Source organism: Lichenostomus cassidix, chromosome 10, assembly GCF_008360975.1.
Source record: "Lichenostomus cassidix isolate B80296 chromosome 10, HeHo_3.0, whole genome shotgun sequence".
NCBI lineage: Eukaryota > Metazoa > Chordata > Aves > Passeriformes > Meliphagidae > Lichenostomus > Lichenostomus cassidix.
In genome coordinates, this window is record NC_139491.1 from 11,380,043 (window position 1) to 11,397,909 (window position 17,867).

A 17,867-nucleotide genomic window follows, 5' to 3' on the forward strand; every position below is an offset into this window, starting at 1 on the left:
GGCACATTATCTAGAAAATATCACACCTGACTTATTATCTAGAAAATATCACACCTGACTTGAACTGTGTTTGCCCAAGTATATTGCTGACTTTGGGGGTATTTTAGCTGAAAAAGTTTACTTTATTAGTACCACAATTCAATTTGTAAAACAATGCTACAATCAAACAAACATGAAAAACCCTACCAACCAAAAGCCCCACACCCCCCACAAAAGTCAAAAGCAGCCCACAGAACTGTAGCTCTGGAGTGTGAAGTGTCACACTCTTTATACAGGTATAGATAGAATTATTAGTCTGTGAGTTTCAATGCATATACTAGTTCAAAGTATTAATTACAATTTTTTGTTCCCTTCTGCATGTTTCTCCTTAGCATGCAAGGCCTTAGTGATAACAGCAAGTTATGTCCATCCTGAGAAGAGCCCAGCCAGCCCTGCATTACACACTGGAGCTTAGCTGCAGCAGAGGAATTCTAGCATATTTGCTAAACAAGGTTTTACAGGCACAGACATTCCCAAATTTATTAATCCAAGTCTATGCTGTATGCCAGCTTCAATAGTGAATAACTATTGTTTAAGAAGATGAGGATGGCCTATGTAATTGAAGTGTATTTATACAAAGGCACTCTTCTCCCTTTTATACACACTCACAAACCACCATCAGTGAAGAGAAAATGATACCAAGTGAAGAGACCCCCATGTGTAAGTCATAGAGCTTTAAACAGATGCTTTAGTCAAAGGTGCCATGTGAATATCTTCTCATCTGCCAAAATGTACAGGGTACACCATTAAGCTCCCATTCTCCCACGTGTACAAATTCTTGTCTCGCAGGCTGTACGAAAGCATAGCAAGAACGGACTGTGAAGAGCGTAACTCAAACCTTGCATCAATCTGCTGCCCTTTCAGTAAATCAAAAGCAAAACTTACTGTCATGTCCTTAGTGTCAGTAACATACAGAATGCCACAAGCTATGAATGCGTTACCAGCCTTGGACTTAGGATAGGTGGTATTGATGTGCCGAAGGACTGAGAACGTTTCCTCGTCAATGTGTGCTACCATTATATTTTCATCAGTGCTTGAGGCATATATAATCCAAAGACCTTTCTCATCCACTGCTATGTTGAAATACGTCTTGGAGTTAGAGAAGAGGTAGTTCCGGCCTTGGTGTAAGGCATTTTCAATGAGCAGTGTGCCCAGCGAGGCTTTATCCAGCCCGAGCCTGGAATGAGATACAGCAAGGGTGATCAAAGCTCCTTTCCACACACACAGCGTGGGTGAATCACTGATAGGGGTGGTGTTGAAAATTCTTGTTCAAGGACTGTTCTGATGTCTTGTAAGATTAAAATCTCAGAGAACCTTCCAAAACACGGGGAGAAAATTCCAAAGTAATAACCAGTCTGAAAGGGACACAAGAGCATGGACTTGCTTTGGTAAGTTTCACTTTATTTAGTCTATGAGCTTTGTTATCACTAGGATGAAAGAGGCAACTTAAAGGAATGGGTATGAAAATTAATTGGATACCAGGTGAAGGCCCAAAATTGGGAAATGGAATCTGTACAAAAGTTTGCTTTTGTCTAGGTGGGAACTAAAGGGAGAAAATGTGACTGACCAAAGCAGCAGGAATTCTGGGCAGGTTCACCTAGTCTTGGAGTTCTTCTGAAAACAGTTCAGATAATGCAGTGATTATCTCAAGTAGACATCAAAGGAATAAAAATTCTACTTTTGCAGAGCCAAAATTGTGACCTTGTGCTGTCCTCCATGGGACAGCCTGGATACTTCCATCTCTGATGTATAAAATTGTTTTTATTCCTTGAAATTCCTTAATAGGTTGATAACCTGAGGGCAGGAGCAGTGAGCAGCTAAACCATGTTCATCTACTGGTTTAGGAGGGTAATCAGCTCCTCTCAAGACACATCTGCAGTCAGCATTTGATCACCCAATGAGACTGTGCTTCATCAAAGGCAGGGAGAGCTTGGCTTTATCATTTTAAATAATGCCCTCTGCAAAGAAGCACATTTTAGTGTCTGACTTCTCAAATGCTATAGCTCCATTCTGCAAATAGAGGAAGGAAAAACACTACTCAATACAGGAATCTGCTACACTTACAAGTAATTTTTCTGAAAAGACAGGCTTAATCACAGGAACATTTCAGATCCAGGAACATACTATACTGGAAAAATAATTTTTCAGTTTAAGCGGTGTTGATAGAATATATTGGAAAAATCATCCTCATGTAAGGGGTAGAAGGATAGCCCTTAACAGGACTGGGTGGTCAGAAATGCAGATTTTCTCCAGGATTTCTATAAAGAGCCAACAAAATAGCAAGCATCTCAAGATTCATTACAAATACACAAATTCTGCAGCACACAACACCCTGTCTTTTCCTGTTTTATGTAAAAATCCTAAAGGCAGCAAAAAAGGGAGATTTCATTCCCAGGTTCCCTTGGGCTCCCCAGTCAATTACAGTCTAGCCTGGAACTCCAAGTGGTTTTGAAATCCTTTCATCTTCTGACAGCTTGGGGTAAATGACAAGATATAGTATAATAGTTTCATCAACCACCAGAACTCAAGCTACTAACACTTTTCTGATCACTAGTATCAATGAAGTCAACCAAAAATAACAGAGATATTAAAGCACATTATGAAACAAAGTAAAAATAATGAAATTATCACAATGTTGGGGGTCTGCCCATCATGAGCAAACCTGCCAAAGGTCAGACAAACCTAGATTTACCAGCTTTTAAAAATTCAAAAGAGCTCCTTTTGAATGTTTTTTCAACATTTGCAAAATGGACTAACCAGAGCCTCACCTATACTTTCCATTAAAACAATAAAAAAACTCCTAGAAGCTTTTACGGAGCCCAAAATCAAGAAGTTCACTGTACAGAATCCATAGTGCCTCATTCTGTCTGTGCTGAAGGCAAAGAATCTCAGAGTTAATAACAGAACAGAAAGGCCGTTTCTCAGCTGCTCCTTGAGAGGATTTGAAAATTCCACAAACAGTTTGTGTTCATCTGTATGTGAAGGCATTTCCCAATTAACAGGATCCAAGCAAAGGTGAGGAACCTCTGCCCCATCACTGTGCATTGCTTAGACAGTGATGGTCTCTTAGAGACCACCAGAGAAAAAGCCTAAAGATATTTAAAGGAGACTGCCAAAATGTGAGTTTGTGCTTGGCAGAATAAATATTATAGAATCTTTGCAGCTTGCTCACATTCCTTGGCATCCACATGAATATAGGAAGGCAGCACTCACACCTGCTTGGGAGCAGACATCAAAGTATGGTAAATGTTCTTGGCTCAGACATCAGAGTCATGTAAGAACTTGAAAGCACACACAATCTTTCCCTTGCCCTTGGACTGTCTCTGGCTCTTCCCACAAGGTGAGATTTCAGGGTTGATTTGTACTGTCTGTCTCTGTCCTCAGTGTAAACTGAAACGAGATGTAATTCCCAGTTCCAGTTCAGGGAGATACATCAGGAAAGTAGTAGAAACTTCTTATTAGGAAGAAATCAGTGGAGCCACTCCTCCCCAGAGGAATGTGCAATTCTCCAGGTCGCCCTGTCCTCAGCAGGTGCCTCAGTCCATCCATCCCTCAGTGCCAGCAGCATTCCCTGCTGCCGCCAGCCAGAGCAGAGCACAGCCAGGGCTCTGCAAAGCCGAATTTCATCAGTGGGCCACAGTCACCAAACACCCACCTGGGCCTCCCACACTGCAGCTGAACCACTTCTGACTCAGATGCAGGTAGATGCACAGCTTATTCTTCTAAATCTAATCCTCTCTTTTGATACCCAAAATTCCTTAGTCCTCATTTCTTTCTTGTGATTATGAACACAGCAAACAATCCAAGCTGAAGAATGCCCACAGCAATGTAATGTACACTAGAACCTGCTGGATCCCAGCATAGCCAAGAGGAAAATCTCTTGTCCTCTCTGCATGAGGCATCTTGCTCATCCTGGGGCCCCATTGCCCTGCGACATGGTAACTGCAGAGCTGAACAATGCCTGTCACAGCACAGAGGTGCTCCTGGGCCACTCTCCCGACTTCCCTCCTCCCACAGCATCTGCACACACCAATGGGAGGCTGCTGCCTGCACTCCACTTACAGATTGGGAAGAATGAGCTGCTCTGTTCTGGAAAGTGCTCTGAACCATTCTCCATTCTTCCTATTTAGTTAGGGCCAAAAAGAGACACAAAATGCTACAAGGAGAATTGTCTGCTTTTCTGAGGTTCACCTGTGCCACTCTAACCCATCACTCCTCCTTCCACAACATCCCTTCCTTAGGCTTTGACTTACTTCAGAATGACATTGGTTCCTCCCTTCTGGTAGTAGAGATGATTGTTTTGTACTGCATGACCACATCCGTAGAAGAATCCTGTGATGTTAATGATCCTGTAGCTGTCATTCAGCAAGGCATTGGAATTCTCATATTCTTTTATATAGTTTCCTAAAGAAAGGGGAAAACATATCAAAGGGAAAAAAAAGAATTATTATTTGGTTAATTTAATTTTGAAATCTCTACCCTAAAGTTCAGTCTCTACTGAAAGTCCACCTCAACCAACTATCTGACAGACTATAATTGTGCTTGCATTTTCAATTGTGATTCAACTTGCTGGAATGTGGAAAAATAATTCAGAGACACACAAAAAAAATCTATAGAGGAGATGATCAAGAGCCTGCTTCCCACAGACTTAATGGGCCCTCAATCTGAACACAGTGGATGTGTATGCAGAAATATTTCCTTTTTCCACTTGGGTACTGGACATTTTCCTGCTCTAAATGTAGCTTATGCAGCATCTGACTCATTTTCATGCCTAGATAAATGAAAAGGCAAGACTCTGAGCTATAATTTAGGGAAGTAAAGCCATAGGAAACAGAAACTCTTGAAAGAAAAGGAGAAAAAGCCAAGAACAATAGACATTAAAACTTGGATTTGTTAACAAAAAAAAAAAATCAAAAAACCCCAAAAAACCAGAAACAAACATCAAGCTATTTTCAAAATCTGATGTTGACTCTGAAAAGGTCTAAAGATACTACAAATGCCTACAACCATATGTATAGTCAAGTATTATACAGGTAATATGGAAAAGATTCTGGAAAAGATGTGGGTAAAAACTCATCATACTTATGAGTTTAGGTTGATGGGACTAAGAAAGCAATGTCAGTATAACAACAGATTTTTAATCAGTGACTACTACTAAAAATACCTGAAAAATGCATGGTGAGCCAAATCCTTTCATCACTTATGTTTGCAGGTTCCCTCATCCAAGTTCCAAACGTTTGCTGTACAGTGACAAAGTGAACAGGACTGCCCACAGACGTTATGACACATTCTAGTGGGAAAAAAGTACATGACCATGATCTGTGACACTAAGAGAGAAAGTAGCACCTCAGGCATGCTTTGTAGCAGTTTACCAGGTTTTTTTGAGGGTCCAGGGGTTCTGTCTTCAGCTTTTCCAGCCAGGGTATCATCATTTGGGACAGCACATGTCTCACCTGGAGTGGAGGGAGAAAGAGAAAAGTGACTTGTTTTACCCTGTTTGACATGTCAGATGGGCATATCAGTGACTCCACTAAAACTGAAGGAATGACAAGTGGGATTTTGCTTCATCTGGGAAAAGAAAAGTGCTTAGGTTGGTCTGGTCAAAAATGAGATAAGAAAAGACTTGCTCTCACTTCTGCCAAGGAAATGAAGTGTTCAGGCTGACAGGCAACTTTGAGGAATAACTAATTAAATGAACAAATTTAGTTCCTTAGCTGTGAATTGCTGAGTAGCCACTTAGGAAGAGAGAGTTGCCCCTTTCATGAGATAACTTCAGCTGAGGTAGCTGGCAAATGGCTGCATTAGCAGTAATACCAAAAGCATTTTCTTGGGAATGAGTGGTTGCCAAACTCAACAGCTTCATGGCCAAATCCCACACACCAGCCCAGAAAGGGATGCTCTCTCTGTTATGCTGTTAGTGCCTGAGAGAGCAATAAATCACTAACACACACACTGAGTACATAATGCATGAGGTTGACATCCATGGCACTGAAGATGCAGGAGGGCATACTAAGGGAAATGCCACATTATAATTCTTACACACCTAGAAATGGTTTACTTTAGAACCAAACACCTGGAAACATTTTTCCCCCATGCCGCAACAATTTAAGAAGCAATTGGTTGGATTTTCTCTTAGCATTCACTGTTAAAACAATGCCTGAATTAAATTATTTATGGACCCTTTCAAATAAAGCCAGGTATCTCTTCTGCCCTAAAAACAATATGAGATTTCAGTTTGCTTAGAATGAATAACCACAGAGTTCTCAGCTTTTTGCTGAGGTTTTTTCCTGATTTCATTATAGCTTTCTTTTCTAATTCCATTCTTAATTTTCATCTCCAGCATTTCCCACTGCTTGACACACACGCTGCAAATTTTTTTAGATGTGCATTTTTATTGTTGCCTTCTAGTATATTTCTGGGATTTACATGTCTGTGATGAAGTTCAAGGGACAAAGATGGTAAAATAGGAAAAAACTATAAAGTAATGCTGAAAGGGTATCATGACATTCAGGAAAGAAAGCACAGATTATACTGCATTGTTGTTTTCTCCTTTAGGTCATCTCCTCCCTTTGTTCATGCAGAGAAAACTACTCCAAGATGGAGCAAGAACAATGTGTATTTCTCCCATCCATTATCTGGAGCATTTGGGAGATGACATTGAAAGTTCAGTGTATCTCCAAGTAAGGCACAAACAGTGCACCCAGCCATGGTAACCTGAATGCCTACAGCTGGAATTTACCAATCCCTCGAGATCCCCTTCCAGCTTCTGATCCCAATATTGTCAGAGTATTTCAAAAAACAAAATCCCTCAGCAGGAATTATAAATTGCAATGCACAAGTTAATTTTCTTGGGCTGACTCTAATAGGTGCAGTGAAGGAGCAGCTCCCTGGACAGTAGTTTATCTGAGACTATAGGATAGTCAAAGACCAGGTCAGTGTTTGTAGCAAAGCTGAGTGCACCATTTGCATTTGAGAGTATTTGCAGTACTTTCAGCTGTAGGAATTAGAAAGCAATTAAAATTAAAAAGACAGTTTTCAATCTGAGATTCTTATGGGAGATTTTCACTACTTTCTTTCCATCAAAAAACAAGATAAATATCCTACTGATTCCTACCATAAAACATTTGGTTGAGAGTTAATGGAGTTTATAAGACATTAAAACTATTCATTTGGTCTGTTGGGGGAAGGTGGGGAGGATGGAGCAGAGATGTTTTATTTCTGTCAGAATTCACTAACAGTACCATAGAGAAAAAATATACCTGAGCTTCCAACTAATTATTCTCTTCTCTTGAAGAAATGAAGTTTTACCTAATTCAAAATTTAATTTGCAAAAGCCAGTCTTGAATTCTTATGCAATAAGTTAATTACAGTTGTAAATCAGCATATGTATTCTCTGTCCTTGAAAGAGAATTAATTACAAACATTGGATTATTCGTTGAATTTTGGTAATAAGATCTTATGGTTTACTGAGTCATAAAACATAAAAGCTCTGCGAGGAAGATCTCATCTTTGCAGAGTTATTTGAGTGTAACTCCCATTTTCACACTGTGATTTAAAATTCATTAGAAATCCATCAGATATCTCACCCTACAAAGCATTTCAGTTTGCTTCAACACTTGAGAAGAGGCCACCTGAGCAAATGGCCCAAATATCTTGTACAACAATTCATGCATTTCTGAATTTCAAATAGGATGAGATTTCTATTCCAGCTCTCTCCTTTCCATTGTAGGGAGGCTCTCTGGGCTCTGACACTTCTATGTGCAGAATCAGACTGTTATATTTACATGTAAAATTTAAAAATCAGCATTTTTTTCATTTTAAAAAAGCCTAAAATTTCAACTGCATTTCTCTTACTTTCCAAATTTATCCCATCTAACAGAAAATGCCATTTGTAAATACTATACCTGAGCATTACCAAAACACAATTAAAAGACTAACATAAAAGACTACCTACCGCCTTATTCAAGCTATATTTCAGCAAAGCACCTAAGCACACATTCAGTTTTTAACCTTGTGCAGTTGGAATGAAAACTAAACCCATGCTTACTGGTTTGTGAGCATTGAAACAATGGTTTAATCTTGAACCTGTTCACAACATGGAAAAGAACACTGGAAATCACTGACCTGTGCATTTGCTGCTGTAGATGTTCTCCTCAGGCTGGGCTTTGGCTTTACCTTTACGTTTGCCTGGAGGCCCTGGGGGTCCAGGAGGTCCAGGGGGCCCAGGTGGTCCAGGCTCACCTTTTGCACCTGTGGACAAACCACAGGGTCAGGACACAGCCCCAGAGAGCTGTGCATGTCCACAGGACAGCCACAGAACAGCCTCTCTCTTTGTAAGAGGTTTCTGAGTACAGAAATATGGTGCAAAAAACTCATTGAAATGCTGTTTGTTGGAAGGTGAACCATACAGGGCTTCACAAGGTGTAGAACATCAATGCATTTTATCTGTCTGGATTACAGGCCCATTAGAGAGTTGCAAAGTACTGGTGCCTTTTACTTTCTGTATTTAAGACCTCAGTTTCAGATGCTCCACTGCTAGAATTTTACACAGCTTATATTTGGTATTCCTGAATGGAAATCTGCCTCTCATTTTCTAATAGAAAAAAAAAACCATGCTGAAATACAGAGCAGGAGGAGGTTAACTGCATGAAAGCATTTTGGAAAGGGGGAAATTCACACACACCTGTACCCAAAGGCCAAGAAGAAAGCTTTTGTGAAGACTTGCCTTGCAAAAGAACAAGCTTTGTTCACAGCAATACTCAGAGTTCACTATGGATATATAGCCCAGATTTATACAGCTTGGTCCTGCCCTTGCAGATCACATTCCTGCTGCAGAATGGAGCATATCTCTTTCTGTCAAGCACACTCTTGCAAGAGAACTCCCGAGAGCACTTCTCCGTACCTTCTAATATCACATCATTGTTTGCATCCCCCTTTTCTCCCTTGGCTCCTCTTGCACCTTTTCCTCCTGGCATACCATCCTTGCCAGGCAAACCCATTTCTCCTGGTTCTCCTTTCTGTCCTTGATCCCCTTTTGGTCCTGGCACGCCTAGAAATGAAAAGCACCTCAATAACAAGAACACTGCTCCAGTATTATGCACCAATTAATACATATTTTTACTAAAAACCATATTCACTTTAGTTATTTTTTTTCACCTGTATTTAGCTGGGTAGCTGCAATTAGTTTGGATTTAAAAGCAGCAATGTAAGCTAACATGAAGGGCAACAGTACCTATTTTTCCTCTTTTTCCAGTTATTCCTGGTTCTCCCTTTTGCCCTGGTGTGCCTGGGGCTCCATCTGATCCATTGTAGCCAGGCATTCCATCACGTCCAGGGGGCCCTGATCAAACCAAACAGCATAACTGAATTTTCACTGCCAAATGCAATTTATCCCTCATTCTCCTACATTTCCACCTAGTTTGTTTATATCTATATTTGAACCCTGGCAAAAACAGAACTCATACTTTTCTGATACAGAGAATTACTCCAAGCAGGCCCAGAAAAACAAGTAACCATTCATAAAATAGCCTTGCAACCACCTGAGTGAGAACTGAGACAGAATTAAGTAAGAAAGGAGAAAAAGTTATGGGGGAGGTGAGAAGGTGTCATCAGTAACCAATATTTTTCCTAAAGATGGTTTTAGGGTTAAATTACAGTATCTGTTTTCCTGGGGGGTTAATATATAGACTCATCTCTTCACCTAAATGCTACTTAAACATCTTAATTTGGTTTTGATCAAATGTTCTCCTCCCTCCACTAGAAAATTAAGATGTCTAAAACCTTCCCCCTACCAGAAGGGGCATGAGCTGACTTAAATACAAGCATTGTAAACACAGGCAGTCATCCAACCCTCCCTTAGTCTAATTAGCAAAGGAAGACAATTTTATGAAATATACATTTTTGTATTTCAATATTTTGTACCAATAACTGTGTCAATTACCCCAAAATATTACTGCAATTGTCCCAAGTATCTTACCTGGGGGGCCGGGGGGGCCTATAACAAGAAAAAAAAGAACACAAGAAAGAAGAAATGGTGAGTTTAACCCAGCAAGAAAACAAAGCAATTGCAGGCTGAACTAGATCAGAACAGAAAAGGGGAAGAAAACCCCACAAACTTCAAAATTAACACCTATTTAGCTGCTTTACCTTATACATAACTATCTGAGCATTAGTAGTAACTCAGAATTACCAAATGAGTATCTTTCAACACATTTACATACACATGTTTTGCTTTGTTCAAATTTCAATTGATAAAGGTTTGACATCAACCTCTACACTGTAATGTCGCTGTCAGGGCTTTGGTGCCCTCATAAAGCCTTGGATGTGAGACACCTCAGTCACTATAGTTCCTTTATGTAAATGTTCTCCAAATACCTGTTCCAGTAGAAGAATAATAGCTTTACAGTTCTGATGAATGCCAGTATATGAATGCCAATACAGTTCTGATGAATTAAAAATCCTGTTGAAAATGCACACTAAAAATACATGCCACACTTCCCTGTGTTTTACAGATATTTCATTGCAGTTCAGGATTCAGATTATTTAAATGGGGGGTTGAAGTCTTGTCACTCCTATCAACTACATCTAAATCAAAATCAGGCTTTTCACATGTGACAGTTCTCCAGCCTGGATCCAGCTTCCCACAGAAACTGGTTGGTACATTAGAAATTGGATTTGCTTCTGTTTTTCAGCAACATGTAATAAATACAGTGCAATCTGTCTCACTCTCTTACATAGCTCAGATGTAGGGCGTTAATGAGAAGCAAGCACAGCAGGCAAGATTAAAGCAAGATTAACCAGAACATGTTTGTGATTTATCATCTGTGATCCCCAATACACATTAAAAAAAAAAAAAAAAAGGAAAACCACTAGGAGAATACAAAGGTGACAGTTACGAAAAAAGAACCAAATTAGCTCTGTGAACATTTTTATCCAGCCAAAGTACTGTCTTGTTTCAACCAAACTCTCTACGTCAGAAGATAATGGTGATTACTAGATTTCCCTAAAGATGACAATTTTCAGCATAATTACAAAGCATTATGAGTAAAGTGAAAACCATTCCACAATACCATTACAGGAATTATCCCTTTTAATCAGTACAGGCAGTAATATCAGTTAGCATCTTTCTCCCAGTTTTCCAGCAAATGGCCATTTCTTCCACACTAAGTTACATCCATTAGTGCATTCAATTACTTCCTCATCTCAAAATCTGAGGCTCTTTGCACAAGCATAAGATGCTTAAAAAGGTACTTGAAAAGCAATGAATGTCATTGAGGTCTACAACAGAGAAAGCCAGTCATTTAATGGTGTTATAAAAGAAAAAGGTGCAGAAGGCACCAAGTAACATGAATTCTCAAGTCTGAAGCCCAAAGGAACAAACTTAGTTTGTCTGTGGTTCGGCCACTGTTGCCATCAGAACTGATCTACAACTTCAGAAGTATTTAACATCTGTGTGTACAATGGTAATTCTGGTTTATGTTCAAACAGTTGAATCAAATGGACGCTATTGCCATTTGAAAACTCAAACCAGACAGTAAGTGAGGGGTTTTCTTTAACTCATAAAACCTGGCTTTTTTCTAATCTTCTCATTTCCAAAAGGAACACAGCTCATTTTGTCAGTGACCTCAAAGCTGGACTGCAGCTCTTCAGTCAGCCACTACCTGACACTCTTCACCAAAGAACTTTTCACACTTTCCCTTGTCTCAGCCCTCAGCAGCTGCAGGTCCTCCCCAGTGACAGGTGAGACATCCTGCAGCTGTGGTGCAACACAGCTGAGGAAAGCAAGTTGTTCACCAAGTGCCACTGCTCCATGCAGTTGTACCAATGGGAGCAAATTCCTACACCCTGCATGTTCCTCCCCTGTTAGACTTGAAGTGGGACATACACAAAAATATCATAACTAAACCTCAACTCAGATCTTAAACATGCAAGTCCAAAAAATTTGTCGGTGAAAATTTCATTTAAAAGAAATGGCTCCAAATAGCATCAACTGAGCTGCTTAAATTCCAGCATTGACATTAAGAGGGTACAGATAAGTCCCAAAGTGGCACCTATTAATATTTTCTAAAATTCTGATAAATAGAATAGGTTTTGGACAGAGTTGTTGACCTCAGATTCTTTGAAAAGAGTGTGTTCCTGGTGGTAACATAGGTGAAATGTTTAAGGTCACAAACATACCTGTTAAGCATATTCCTTTTGTGCTGTTACACAAATCCACCATCACTCGGACCTAATTTTGCAAAGAAAGTAAAGTTGAAAACAATTCCATGAAAGTATTTGGTTTCCTTTACCTACACAAATAATTCCAAAAACAAAGATACAGCTGGACCTCTAGGCTTGTTAGGAAAAGCTATTTATATTTACTTTAACACTGTGACACCACCCATCGTTTTGGCCATTGTTTCTCTCATAGGAATCTCTTCAATAGACTTCATTTTAATCCTCAGTGAAAATATGAATAAAATATTGGGCAGTGAACTCCATACATCATCTAGTCATTTAATTTCACACATTACTGTAACACATGTGGTCGTCCAAGCATGGACTTTATCAGTGGAAGGTTTTAAAATGCAACATCAGCCAATAAAATTTACATTCAGTTTTATTTTATATTTGTATTAAGTGATGGAAGCTTTTCTAATGTAGCATATCCAGGGAGAAAGATGTCCTCTGTTCCAAGTAAGCAATTTCTTACCTTTGAATAATCAAGATCTGCAAATTTGAAAGGGTCCTTTGTCCACTCAAATTAATTCAAGCAAAAAGACAAGACTTTATAAAACCAAGCTGAAAGATGTTTTTAATCTAGAGTAGACTAAAACTTATCAATAGAGGAGCCATCTTTACAAAATGCACAGGTCTTGGCTCTGGGGCAAACATTCACCTTACATGTCCTGCATAATGACAGTCAACACTAAAACATTTTGCAACTCATCAAAACAAACAGCAGAAATAAAAATATTATGACCATGAACTCTGGAAGTCCCTCAACTCTCTATGGGAAAGTCTAATGTTTATAGCCAGAAAATAAAGGGTGACTATTTCAGGGCTGTGCAATATGTGATACTTTATGAACAATTCACCCAGAGTTGCACATTTATTCATCTTTGAACAATTACTCTATTTACAATTAATGGAATGCTCCAGTCCCAAAAGACAGAACAAACAATTGCTAGGCAATCTGAAAGGCAGACTGAAGTTTAATCCTAGCAAGGTTATTTGCTGCTGTCAATTATTATTTTTTAAATCAATGCATCATTAATTTCAACTGCCAAATCTAATGGACTCAAATAGAGGACAATTAGTTCGAAGGCAAGTGTTCTTTTGCTGCAAAACCAAACCATATTTGACAATGAGTTCCTGTTCTGTCTGATACCTACTGAGAATGTAGTGAGTCCAAACTGTACCGGAACAGCACTTACATATAAAATTTTAGACTCAATTTAAATTACCTGAGAAGTGCGAACTGGTTTTGAATATCAGAAGATGCTTGTTCCCTTCCCCCTCACACTCCTCAAAAACACTTGGCTGGCTCCTACCCTGTAATTTGTAAAATACACATTGTCCATATGCACTCTAATTCTAACTGCATTTCAATTCAAATAGTTCTGCTGAGGTTGTTGAAGTGATTGCAACTTGGTTTGGGGCCCTCCAATTATCTCAGCAGCACTACTTTTACCAATCAGTGCAACTCAGGTGACAATTAAAAACTATGGCACTCAGGAATTGCAAATAGCCTGTGACAGAACCTCCAGCTTAGCTATGAAAGATGAGCAGACCATTCACAGCCAGCATCATCACTAAGACAAGATACAGATAAAAATATCTTATTGAAATGCTAAAAGCTTGGTTTTCTCATGGAGAATTGGTGGGAGAAAAAAGCCAAAACAAACCCAAAACTATGAAATAACTACTCAGATAATTGGTAGCCACCATAAGCCACCACCTCTTGCACTGTCTTGAATCATACTTTGAACCTTACTGGCCTCTTACACTCCCATCACTCTTTCCACAGCAGCAGATTTGCCAATGTCCTTTTTACTCTCTTACAAAATAAATACACATATACATAAACACATAAACAAGCCCTGAACAAAACAATATACTCATGTCATTAGAGCTAACATAAAAGTTTTGATGCCTGTGGTTATTTCAAAGATTGAACAGTGGCCACAGCAGATCTGTGCAGAGCAGGGGGACTCTGATCCCTGCAGTGCCACTTGCAGAAAAGCCTCCCCTGCTCAGAGAACCTGCTCAGGCCAAACCTCCACTCAGGGCCACATCCAACAAAGGCTGGAGTGTCGTTCCAAGGCCCACCAGCATAGCAGGGGTCACCTCACCAGCTCTAAGGAACTTTGTCTCACACTACAAAAGTAGCCAAGTCTTCAAATTACATTAGTGGGAGCTAGATTCAAAATACAGAAATGCAGAAGTGGGAGGAGGGGGTGCTTGAATATTTTTCTAAGGACTTTTTTCCCCTTGAGCAAGTGATTCTGCACACAGTTACACACTCTTCTGAGCAGCAGCCACAATTCAAAATGTTTGATGGGAGATTTGTGAGGACAAAACACCACAAAACCCTCCCGAGCAACTCCCTGCAAGATAGATTTAACTGAAGCCCATCACACACAGCAATAACCCCAGGGGACGTTTAGGGGCACAAGTGCACAGTCTGGCCACATGCTGTTCAGATACACACCACGTGCTCCATGCTGTTTGGAGAGGGCAATAAAATTCATGTAGTCCACATGTGGCAGCCATGGACAGCAGAGTAACACGTTCAATGGGCACTGTCAGCATTATCCAGACACCCAACTGCAACTAAGGATTCAAGTCTGAGCAGCTAGCAGTAAATGACAGTATTCAAGCCCTGTCAGGATCAGAATCCCCTATCCAATAATTTCATTTGTGGATCCCTTGGACTCAAAGAAGGGATTCATTTCAGATAGTGCAAAACAAACTGCAGCTGCCAAACTCAGGGATAACTTCTTAAAGAAAGTTTTTAAAAAGATTTTAAGTACAAAACCTTGTGATTTTACAGATTTTTTTCTTTTTGCAGAAGTCTTGTACTGCAAATTCTAAGCTCAAAGCCCAAGGACTTAAAGGGCCTAGCAAAAAAAAATTATTCTAAAATCCAAACAATGACATTATCAAAACTCTATGCTTTGAACACTTGTGCTCGACCATCTCCCTAGCCCTAATATTAATGGAGATGTTATCACTGTAAAATGAAGACTGAAATAGTTTCTTAACAAAAAATGCCATCAGAACTTCACTGAAGAGGTATTTTCTGTAAGTAAATTTTAAACCCAGCAGTATTAATATATGAGTAAGAGCCTGAGTTACTTTCCTGATTTTTTTGGGAGCCTAGACCTGCAATCCTTACTAGGGCAATTTCTGCTAAGATTCCCTCAACAGTAATAGTTTTCTTGTCTTTCTTCTGGCTCAAAACTTAAAAGCTTTTCAATATATTCAAAATTTTTCAACTATACAACCTGTGTAATTTTTCAACTACATGACATAGTTCATATTGAGCAAGAACATCTTTTCACTGATGTGCAAAAACCTATGCAGTTTTGCTGGAGAAAGGACATACAGTTCTCCTGATTCATCAAGTATCGTCTTGAGTTTAACACTTATTAAAAGGGCATTATCAACTTCAAAGAGATGTTAGCTAAAGTGACAGCCAGTGCCTCATGCTGAGATGCTGAACAGCAGAAAACACACGGGGGGTTCTGTTAGTGGCGTTAGTTTTAAAAAGCAGAAACCTCGGAAACTGGAAGGCTTGTTATTGCAACGAAATTGTAGGATTTCCGCGAAATCCACAACTTCTCTCCCTTTGCTTTGCAGCTCTCACTGGTGAAGTTTAACGGTAAAGTCTGACGGCAAAGCTGAACGGCAAACTCCGTGTCCCAGCAGCTCTGGCACTGCAGCACTCTCAGAGGAGGCGCTGGGCACAGCATCAGGTGCGCTCGCCGCAGGCAGCAGCGGCGGGACCCGGCGAACGCGAGCTGTGCTGTCCGCCCGGCACGGCCCGGCGCTCCCGGGACTGAGCTGAGCCCAGCGCGGCTCTCCCGCCCCCCGGCCCGAGCGCAGCCCCGGCGGGCCGTACCGGCACCATCGAGTAGGTGAGCATCATCATCATCTCCTCGCTGTCGGCGCGCAGGTGTGCGCGGGCGCGTTCCCCGCGGCGGGAGCGCCTGGCTCGGGCGGCGGGAGCGGGGCCGGGCCCGGGCAGCCCCCGCAGCGAGCCGTTCCGCACCGAGCCGTTACCCGCCGCCTCCAGCTCCCGCAGCGCCGCGCCGAGCTCCCGCCACTGCGCCAGCAGGAACAGCGTGCCCGCGGCGCTGAGCGCCGACAGCAGCCCCACAGCGGCCAGCAGCGCCCGCCCGCCCGCCGCCTCCATCGCCCCGCCGCGCCCGCCGCGCCGCCGCTTTATCCGGAGAGCCCGAGGGCGGAGGGAGCGCCGGGGGCAGGCAGGGCAGGGCAGGGCACGGCAGGGCACGGGGGCCGCCGACCCCTCCCGCAGCCGGGCTGGGCATCGTCCCCCAAAGCCGCCAGGACGGGGGAGCTACTGTCGGTCGCTGCCTGAGGGGATGCGCCTGGGACAGCCTGTAACCGGGCGGGCTTGCAAACCAGTGGCATTGTACATGGCTATTTCCACGCGTCAGGCAGCAAGACTGCATAATAAAAACCCCTCCGTGACACAGATCCTGCCGTCTCACAGATCCTGCAGCTCATACCATCACTTTGCTCTTTTAAGAATATCATACGTCGTTCACTAATAACACTTGACCTGTTGCTTTAGCTGTTCAAGCAGAGACTTTTCCCAAATTACTCCTGCTAAGCCTTCTGTGACATTGGATATCTTTAATATAACAAATTTTGTTACCAGTTAATTCGTAGCCAAGATAGACAAATGAATTGTCCAGAATTTCACTGTTACAGTTATATAGCAGAATCTAAGTACGAAGACCTCATGAAAAATGTGGAAGCTGTTGAACACAGAGCACTTTTCAAATAAGTTATTTTTAAAGCTGACATTTCATATCAAAGCCATGCAGTTTCCTACATTGATACCATTTCAAATTGACCTCAAGAAATTCCCAGCTTTTGAACATCAAGTTCCCTAGAAGAGAAGGCTTTGATCCTTTGTCACGGTGACAGTTCTCTGCAACTGATCACATACATTTTGTCTCCATTCTGACTATGCCATTGGCCTGTAATTCATGCTAATCCCACAGTTCATTGATGGATGAACTATTAGGTCAAACCAAATCTGAACTTAATACACTCAGTTCTGCCACAGCTGCTTAAGCACAGTAGAGAAGCAGAGGTAGGAAAACAACTCCACCATATTAAATTTCTCATCTCTCTGACATAAAAAATTACTGCTAAAAGTGCTGGTGTCCTCAGGCATTGCACTGGAGACTCTTTCCTTATGAAACTGCCATGATAGGTATAGGTAGTGCAAGATGAAAGAAGAGGGAAAAATCATTTCATCTCATCCCATGATGGCAGATGAGACAGAGGAAAATCATCATACACCCAAAGGCGTAAGGCGCACCAGCACAGAGACAAAGAATAGTTTGGGTTGAAAGGCACCTTTAAATGTCACCTAATCCAACCTCCCTGCAATGAGCAGCACTTTCAAACAGAGCAGGCTGAGAGTCCCATCCAACCTGGCCTTGGATGTTCCCAGGGATGGAGCATCTATCACCTCTCTGGACAACCTGTCTCAGTGTTTCACCACCTTCACTGTAAAATAATGTTTCCTTGCATCTAGTCTAAATCTACTTGAAGATGTTCTAAGGAATAATAACAAAACCAAA

The 17,867-nt window shown here is 41.2% G+C and overlaps 1 protein-coding gene across 1 annotated transcript; it reads right to left on the minus strand.

Moving 5' to 3' along the window:
- Positions 1-99: 99 nt before the first annotated feature.
- On the minus strand, positions 100-16,466 carry GLDN (gliomedin). The gene is made up of 10 exons (XM_085070631.1): positions 16,148-16,466; positions 12,217-12,268; positions 10,016-10,033; positions 9,272-9,379; positions 8,942-9,088; positions 8,164-8,289; positions 5,412-5,492; positions 5,204-5,329; positions 4,293-4,443; positions 100-1,216 (listed from the first exon to the last, which is right to left on the minus strand). The coding sequence occupies exons 1-10, from the start codon at positions 16,439-16,441 to the stop codon at positions 757-759; spliced, it is 1,563 nt and encodes a 520-aa protein (XP_084926757.1). The 5' UTR covers positions 16,442-16,466; the 3' UTR covers positions 100-756.
- Between the last annotated feature and the right edge of the window lie 1,401 nt (positions 16,467-17,867).